The sequence below is a fragment of the Carlito syrichta genome, unplaced genomic scaffold (assembly GCF_000164805.1).
Source record: "Carlito syrichta isolate Samal-C Ts95f unplaced genomic scaffold, Tarsius_syrichta-2.0.1 Scaffold303629, whole genome shotgun sequence".
NCBI lineage: Eukaryota > Metazoa > Chordata > Mammalia > Primates > Tarsiidae > Carlito > Carlito syrichta.
This window is the reverse complement of record NW_007247725.1, coordinates 138,522-147,890: the sequence shown is the minus strand read 5'-3', so window position 1 is coordinate 147,890 and position 9,369 is coordinate 138,522. Positions and strand designations below refer to the sequence as shown.

At 52.3% G+C, this 9,369-nt stretch overlaps 1 protein-coding gene across 1 annotated transcript in view; it reads right to left on the bottom strand.

Annotated features, from left to right (window-relative positions):
* Positions 1-60: 60 nt before the first annotated feature.
* The window catches only part of B9D2 (B9 protein domain 2), a 10,550-nt gene continuing 1,241 nt past the window's right edge, over positions 61-9,369 (bottom strand). The window contains exons 3-4 of the mRNA XM_008058802.2: positions 4,352-4,477; positions 61-618 (exon numbers count right to left, since the gene is read on the bottom strand). Of these exons, the coding sequence (XP_008056993.1) occupies positions 305-618; positions 4,352-4,477 (440 nt within the window). The 3' untranslated portion in view covers positions 61-304. The remainder of the gene's footprint in view (positions 619-4,351; positions 4,478-9,369) is intronic.

The following is a 9,369-nucleotide window of genomic DNA, read 5'->3' as shown; positions in this document are numbered from 1 at the left end:
TGGGAGGAGGCAGGACCGGCAGGACCCTGGCCGACAAGTGAAGAGGCTGAAAGGCAGACACCTGTGAGAGCCGCCCTTCTTTATTGAGCACCTCCCATGTGCTGAGCAGCCTCTTCTCCCCCGACCCCTGGGACCCACACAGCTACTGCCGGGGCAGAGGGACCGCGACTGGGCCGGAGGTCCTGGCGAGGTCGGGAGCAGTGCCACGCCTTGGCTGGGATCAGGCCCAGAGCCCATGCCCTCGACCGCTGGGCCATCCCGCCCCTCGCTGGGTGTCCAGGGGCCTGGGTGGCAGCCGGGTGCCTCAGCACTCCACACCGTAGCGGTCGAAGTGGCGCAACAGCAGGCCGATCTCAAGGTGCACGGTGCCACCCGCGGCTGTGTGCAGGCGATAGCGGTCGGCCCCACTGTAGATGGTGTCCCCATGCAGCAGCTGTGGCCCGCCACCCACAAAGGCCCGAGCCAGCTGCTCCCGCCAACTGCCCAGGGGCCGCCACGTGGGACAGGCCAGCTGGTGGGTGCCTGGGCTGCTGGGCACGTGGCAAAATCCATAGCCTGCCAGCTGGCAGCGGCCAAAGCTGTCCTGAGACCACACCTGGAGATGGAGCCGGGGCCAGCCTGTGGGAAGCAGGGAGAGAGGAAAGGAGGAATGGGCAGGGCGCAGCCTTTGGCTCCTGGATCCCCCCTCCTCCACACTCAATAGAGTCCCCAGGCTCAGCCCTTCCCCCGGGGTTTCTGCTCCTGGGGTTCTACCCCAGCTTTCTCTCTGGGCTCCCACCCTGACCCACCCCCACCCAACGGCCAAAGGGATCTTTCCAAATCCATGTTACTTTCCTGTTCATAGTCCTTCCGTGGCTCCCCAGTACCCCCAGAATACAGTCCAACCTCCTCAACATTCAAGGCCCTTCAGATCAGGCCTCTGCTGACTTCCCCCCTGTGGTCTCTTCCTCTGAGAGCCCATATCGGGGCAGCCTGCTGCTCCTACAGTTCCTAGGTCAGGCCCTTGGGCCTTGTCAGGGACACCCCTTGCCTTCCTTCCCTGTGGCCCTGCCCTGTCCTTTCTGGGCTGAGGGCTTCTTTCTTGGCCCCTCCATGCCATCTCCCATCCAGCAGCTGGAAGCACCTTTCTCCCCTTCTGCTCTGTCCTCAGAACACAGTGCAGCTCCTCAGCCTGATGTTCAAAGCCCTTAGTGATCTGCCCTATCTCATCTCGTGCTGTGCTGGAGCCTGTTCTGGCCACCCAGGGACACAGTGGTGAACAGACAGCAGACAAAAACCCCTGCCCTTGTGAAGCTGCCATCCTAGACAACGAACATAGTAAATAAGCAAATTATAGGGTATGTCAGATGGTGATAACTGCTCTGGAGAAAAATAAAGCTGGGCAGGGTGGGGATGGGGGTATAGCTTTAGAAGGGAGGTGATCCAGGAAGCTTCACTAAGAGGGTGACATTTGAGCAACTAAAAGGAGGGAAGGGAGCAGGCCAGGTAGACATCTAGAGGAAGAACGGTCCCAGCCAGAGAGAACAGCTTGTGCAAAAGCCTCGAGGTGGGAGCATGCCTGGTGGGGACAGTGTGGCTAGAGCAGACTGAGTAGGGAGGAGCGGAAGAGGTGACAACCGGATCATGTCACAAGAGGACAGCCTTGTGATGCATGATAAGACGTTGGCTTTTACCCTGAGTGAGATGGGGACCACCAGAGGGTTCTGAGCAGAGGAGAGATGTGACCTGACTTAGGTGTTCACAGGGTCCAGCTGGCTAGAGTTGGGGTGCAGATCATGGGGGTTGGGGATGGGGGAACCAAGGATGAGGCAATTCTAACAGTCCAGGGGAAAAAGATCAACGTGAACAGATCATGGTGCTGGGTGAGAAAGGGGTGCATGTGGGATTTGGGATGTATGAAAGGGGACCCCCCAAAACAGGAATCTATTTATTAAAAATTGTGCATTTATTCTTAAATGTTTCAACTTCCATCACCTTCAAGGTACTCTCCATTTGATGCAGTACACCTATCAAGATGCTTTCCCCATGGCTCAAAAGTTTTTGATTTCATCAGTTTTGAGATCTTTTAGTGCTTCTGTTGCTTTTTTGTTTCACCTGTTCCACATTGGCAAAATATTTCCCTTTGAGGACTTTTCTCATCCAGGGCAACAAACAAAAAAGTCACCTGGGGCGAGATCAGGTGAATAGGGAGGGTGGGGCACCGGGGTCATGCCATTTTTGGCCAAAAACTTGGGTGTGGGCAGTGCGTTGTCATGGTGGAAGACCCAGTCACCTGTTTGCCACGACTCTGGATGTTTCTTCCAGAAATCGTGACACAAACTTCCCGATAAAAATTTTGATTGACCGTTTGATCTGGAAGAACAAATTCCGAGTGTACTACAAAGGGGCCACCCTCCGAAAGATAATTTTGGTTTTTGGGGGGGTCCCCCCTCGTATTTCAAAATAGAGCCAATAGGATTTCCTGATGGAATGGGGACTTGAGGAAAGGATAAGCAAGGATGATGCCACCACTGGGGGACCAGCGGCCTGGGAGCAGAAAGGACAGGGCCGCCCGCCTCATCTCCAGTCTGTCGCCCACATGGCTCCCAGAAAGGTCTTTTCAAAGTGAGATCTCACTTGTCTATTGCCTGCCCTGGCTCCACAGTGCTTTCAGGAGATGGCCTTAGCTCCTCAGCCTGGCATTCAAGGCTCTGCATGGCCTGTCCCCTGTCCACCGCACCCCCTGCTATCTTCCCACTCTCCCTCAGTCTTCCAGATGCCTCTGGCTCAATCTCCCCTTCGAGCCTTCCACATGTAGCTCTCTCTCTACCTAAAGACCTCTTCTATCCCTCTACTCTATTAGCTCCTACTGGCTAATCAGAGCAAAGCTCAGAAGGCTCCTCCTCCAGGAAGCTCTCTCTCACCTCCCCAACAGAGTTGACTCCCACAGGCTCTCATAATCCCGCATCCCAGCCCTGCCCACTCTGGGCTGCCACTGTCTGGAGACAGGTATGTCTCCCTCATGGGATGGTGAGAACAGGGCTGGGGGCTGTCTTGATCACCAATGCCTCCCTGGCATCACCCGAAATAGGCTGGGTACAGGGCAGGCACTAAGCAAATATCATGTATATTGCTGAACTATATGGCACATTTACCTAGGCTCTTTCCTGGAATCTACTCATCTCCTGTAAGCTGTTTTTCTGTTGTTTTTTTTTTGAGTTGGAGTCTCACTCTGTTGCCCAGACTGGAGTGCAGTGGCCACTCCCGGCCACTGCAGCCTCGACCCACGCCCAGACTGTTCCTGGTCAACTGGAACTCCAGACTCTTGCTTACCAATAGAAAGATGCCAGGGAGGTTCCTGGGGACCTGGAATCCAAGATTCCTGGGTCCACCTCAAAAATACATCCTAAAAAATGTAGGATCCCCTAAACCCAAAGTCCGAATTCTTACCAGCTGGACGACCTAGCTCTCCTTTCTGATAGATGCTCCAGTGATTGGGCATCTTCTATAATGGATGCACAAGTGACTAGCCCTCCTCTGTTAGGGGCGCCCCTATGACTGCCCCTCCTCTGTATTGTGTTACAGTGGCAAGCCCTCCTCTGTGATGCATGCCCCCAAGGGAACACCGAGGAGGAATAGTACGGTGGGCAAAAGACATGAAATGTGGAACAGGAACCTTTTGGACTTGTGCTCCATGAGTGAGTGTGCTGGGCTCTGGCGAGATCCTTCCGCTTCAGCCTTCCAAGTAGCCGGAATTACAGGTGCACGCTACCACGCCCAGCTAATTTTTTGATTTATTGTAGAGATGAGGTCTTGCCAAGTTGCCCAGGCAGGTCTCGAACCCGCGGGCTCAGGCAATTCACTCACCTCAATCTCCCAAAGCGCGGGATTACAGGCTGAGCCACCGAGCTGGCCTAAGCAGTTTTTTTAACTAGAAATGGTTTTCTGAGGCCTCTCCTCCCAGAATGCTCATTTCCCCTTTGAGCAGTGCCTCTGCTTTCAAGCTGGGAGCCCTTCCTGAAGAAGGCAGCCAGCCCTTGCATCTCTCTCTCTTTCTCAAAATGCCCCTCCCAGCTTCCTCTTTCCTGGAGACACTCCCCTGGTTTGTCCCTTTACTGAAGGCCACCTCCCCCAACCCAGCAACCCCCCACCTTCTCTCCCTCCTCCTCCCCCTTGGCCTCTGCTCCAATCCTCCACACCAGGAAAGGCCTCCCTCAGCCTCTGCAGGGCCTGGCTTGGCTGGGAAAGGGACCCACAAGGGATGGGAAGATGGGAAGCAGGGACAGTCTTGGTGTTCCCAGCCCCAGAGGCTTCGGGGGTGACTGGCCCTACTCCCTGCAGCCTGGCCCTGGGGTCCACACCTGGTACCCACCTTGAAGACCTTTGGTGGCAAAATGCAGGTCGATGGGGTGGGACCAGTAGGCCATATCCCCTATCTGAGGGGTGTCCACCTGTGTCTGGCCCTCCCGCATGCCGGACAGGAGTTTCCATGCTGCCCCTGCAATGACAACCGAGACACAGTTGGGGTAGGGAGGAATGGGAAACAGCCACCAGGAAGAGGACGCTGCTGTGGCTTTGGGACTGTGTTTCTCCCTGGCGTCTGGTGGTAGGGGCTGCAAAGTGTGGACTCTGGAGCCAAATACCTGGGTTCAAATCCTGGCACTACCTCTTCCTGCCTGTGCAACCTTGGGCAAGTTACCTTTCTTTGCCTCAATCTCCCCATCTGTAAAGTGGGTGAGCAGTAATGCAGTCCTTGTTGTCTTTCTTTTCTTTTCTTTTTCTTTTTTTTGAGTTGGAGTCTCACTCTGTCGCCCCGACTGGAGTGCAGTGGCACGCTTCCGGCCACCGCAGCCTCGACCTGCTGGGCTCTGGCGATCCTTCCACCTCAGCCTTCCAAGTAGCTGGAACTACAGGAGCGCGCTACCACGCCCGGCTAATATTTTGATTTATTGTAGAGATGAGGTCTCTCCAAGTTGCCCAGGCGGGTCTTGAACCCGCAGGCTCTGGCAATCCACTCACCTCAGCCTCCCAAAGCGCGGGATTACAGGCTGAGCCATGGACCCCTGCTGTCTTTGTTTTCTGTTGCTTAGAACAGAATGTCTGAAACTGGGTAATTTATAAGGAAAAGGAACTAATCTCTTACAGTTATAGGAGACAGAAGTCCAAGGTTGGGGGCCCCATGTGATAACAGCCTTCTTGCTGAGGGACTCCCTACAGGGTATCACATGGCGAGGGGGTTGAGCATGCTAACACGCTAGCTCAGGACTCTCTTTCTCATTTTATAAAGCCACCAGCTCCCCTCCCATGATAACCCATTAATCCATTAACCCATTAATCCATGAACAGGGGCTCTGAATGGATTAATCACCCTTTAAAGGCCCCACCTCTCAATACTGCCACCCTGGGGATTAAGTTTCAACATGAGTTTTGGAGGGGACAAACATTCAAACCATAGCACTCGGAGTTTTGTGAGACAATTAGATGAGTTAATACAAGCACTTGGAACACCGCCTGGGGCATAGTGAGTACTGGGCAAGTGTCCAATGTCATTTTATTACACTTCTCACCCCACATTTAGAAGCCTAGTCCAAGGACTGAGGGGGCAAAGGTGCCCTCCAGAAGCACATGGTGAAAGACAGTCATAGCGACCATCCTACTGAGTGGTGACCATAACAGCGAAAATGCACCGAGTGCTTGCTAAGTCCCAGATGCTCTGCTAAGCACTTTAGACAATGCTTTCATTTAATCTGCCCTCTAGGACTCTTAATCCCCACTCAGACCCTCGTTCACAGATCCTCCATCATGGCCCACAAGGCCCCACATGGCCTGGCTTGTGCCCTCTCCGCCTCCCTTGCCACCCTCTAGCCTCACTGGTTCCACTTCTGTTCCCCCACCTCAGGGCCTTTGCACTGACTGTTTCCCTGCCTAGAAAGTTCTGTTCTTAGATATCCCCATTCCCAGTTTTTTTTGGTTTTGTTTTTAATCCTTCAGGGCTTAGCTCAAGTGCCACTTTCACAGAGAGGTTCTCCCTGACCCTGCTATTCCAAAACTAGTCCCTGCCACATCATCCCGTTTCTTTTCTTCCTAGCTCTTACCCACTATCTGTAATCGTGCTCATTTCTTTATCTGCTTATTTATTTTCTTTCTCCTCAACGATAAGCCCCAGGAAGGAGAGACCTTGTACTCTGCTGGAACCCCAAGACCTCAAACCTAGCTCTTAGTACACAGAAGGTGCTCAGTAGATGTCTGCTGGATAAATATGTGACTCTAGGAGGTGGGTGGTAATATAATCCCCATTTTATAGGTAAAGAAACGGGCTCCGAATAGCTAAGTCACTTGGTCATTCATGTCATGAACATTTATTGAGCTCCTAGTATTTGCCAAGTACTGTTTTCAATGCTGGTGATATAGTACTGACCATAGCAGACCAAGGTCCTATAGTGGAAATGAATTCAGACTCAGCCCCTAAGTGCAGAGCCCATGCTTTTTTTTGGAGCGGGGGGTGGGTGGGGGGGAGTAGGAGTCTCTCTCTGTCACCCAGGCTGAAGTGCAGTGGTATGTTCACAGCCACTGCAACCTCGACCTGCTGGGCTCAGGCCACCCTGCCTCAGCCATCCAAGTAGCTGGAACCACATGCGTGCCGCCATGCCCAGCTAATTTTTTGATTTATTGTAGAGATAAGGTCTCGCCATGTTGCCCAGGATGGTTTTGAACCCGTGGGCTCAGGTAGTCCTCTTGTCTCCACCTCCCAAAATGCTGGGATTACACGTGTGATCCACTGCATCCATCTAGCCCATGCCTTTTATCCAACTGCTTCAGCGCTCTCTGCTGGATTGACACCCCCAAAACTCTCCAAAATAACAAAAATCAAGTTACTCATTACTCCCTTCTGGGCTAGGTGAGGTAAACACCAGAATCTGAGTCAGGCTTCTTACATGCAAGGTTTTCCAACAACCCCATGAAGGACAAACAAGGAAACCAAGAGGAAACAAGGCTCCAAGAGGAAACAGCATCTCCCCAGGGTGGGGATTAAGAGTAGATACAGACAGGGCGCAATGGTTCATGCCTGTAATCCCAGCCCTTTGGGAGGCAGAGGCAGGAGGATTGCCTGAGCCCAGCGGTTTAAGACCAGCCTGGGCAACTTGGCGAGACCTTGTCTCTAAAATAATTCAAAAAATTAGCTGGGTGTGGTGGTGTGTGCCTGTGGTTCCAGCTACTTGGAAGGCTGAGGCAGAAGGATCACTTGAGCCCAGCAGGTCGAGGCTGCGGTGGCCGTGATTGTGCCACTGCACTCCAGTCTAGGCAACAGAGTAAGACTCTGACTCAAAAAAAGAAAAAAAAAAAGGAGATTCAGACTAGAAACTAAGTCTCGTTCCAGTGCCTGCCTCCTATCCATCTGCTGGAGGATACTGATTTCCCAGGGAATCTCAACTACTTCCTCACTTGCCTGGGGCTGGGTATAATGGCTCACACCTGTAATCCCAGCACTTTGGGAGGCATAGGTGAGAGGACTGCCTGAGCCCATGGCTTCGAGATCAGCCTGGGCAAGTTACGAGACCTTGTCTCTACAATAAATAAAAAATTTAGCCAAGTGTGGTGGTGTGTGCCAGTAGTTCCAGCTATTCAGGAGGCTGAGGTGGAAGGATCAGCATGTTGAGGCTATGGTGGCTGTGAGTGTGCCACTGCACTGCAGCCTGTGGGTCCGAGTGAAACTCTGACTCAATAAACAAACAACAAAAAAACAAACCCAGATCTGGCAGCCTATGACCCTAACCATTACACTAAACAATAACACTGTAGGGCCTCAGAAGGGAGACATGACAAAAGGGGCCTCCAAGGTCCCTCCTATGTGGATGTATTTTTTTTGTTGTTTTGAGTTGGAGTCTCACTCTGTTGCCCAAACGAGTGCAGTGGCACGCTTCCGGCCATCACAGCCTCGATCTGCTAGGCTCCAGTGATCCTTCCGCCTCAGCCTTCTGAGTAGCCAGAACTACAGGTGCACACTACCACGCCGGGCTAATTTTTTTTGACTTATTGTAGAGATGAGGGCTCACCAAGTTGCCTGGGTGGGTCTCGAACCCGCAGCCTCAGGCAATCTACTGTCTAGGCCTCCCAAAGAGCTGGGATTACAGGTGTGAGCCATTATACCCAGCCCCAGGTAAGTGAGGAAGTAGTTGAGATTCCCTGGGAAATCAGAGCCCAGTCTGTGGATGTATTTGGATGATTGCCAGAATAGCATCCCTACCTCCTCACAAGATTTATGAATACCAGAAGGTGGCCTCTCCTCTATAAATCTGGGATGGAAACTTACACTTTGCAGTATGAACTAAAGGCCAGGCTCGGTGGCTCAGCACTTTAGGAAGCCAAGGTGGGGGGATTGCTTGAACCCATGAGTTCAAGACTGACCTGGGTAATACAGCAAGACCCTTCTATTTAAATCCATTAAAAAAAACCTAAAGCAGCCGGGCTCGGTGGCTCAGCCTGTAATCCCGTGCTTTGGGAGGCTGAGGTGAGTGGATTGCCTGAGCCTGCGGGTTCAAGTCCCACCTGGGCAACGTGGCAAGACCTCATCTCTACAATAAATAAAAAAATTAGCTGGGCGTGGTATTGCACGCCTGTAGTTCCAGCTACTTGGAAGGCTCACCAGAGAGGCAGAAGGATCACCGGAGCCCAGCAGGTCGAGGCTGTGGTGGCCGGGAACAGCCACTGCACTCCAGTCTGGGTGACAGAGTGAGACTCCAACTCAAAAAAAACAAAAACAAAAAACCTAAAGCCAGGCACAGGGACTCATGCCTGTAATTACAACACTTTGGGAGTCAGAGATGAGAGGATTGCCTGAGCCCAGGGGTTCAAGACCAGCCTGGACAACTTAGTAAGATCTTATCTCTACCACAAATAAAAAAAACAATAGCCAGGAGTGGTGGCGCACGCCTGTAGTTCCAGCTAGTTGGAAGGCTGAGGTGGAAGGATCGCCTGAGGCCAGCAGGTTGAGGTTGTGGTGGCCGTGAGTGAGCCACTGCACTCCACCCTGGGTGACAGAGTGAGACTACTACTCAAAATATTTTAGTAATTAATTAATTAATTTAAAAAATACAGTAGGAACTTAGTAAATGGAGACTGTTAACCAAAGATGAGGGAGGATCCCAGGATACCCCTAAGATGGCAAGTAGAATCCAGACAGGGGAATTAGGGCTGTCTAGTGTTTTGAAGTCTGGAAGTGTGTATATATATAGGGTTTATCCTATAGCCCCATTTTCTTTTTTTTTAATATTTGAGTCAGGGTCTCACTCTGTCGCCCGGGCTAGACTGCAGTGGCACTCCCAAAGTACTGGGATTACAGGCCTGAGCCACCACACCCACCGCTCATATCGTTAATGGCTGTGTATTCAG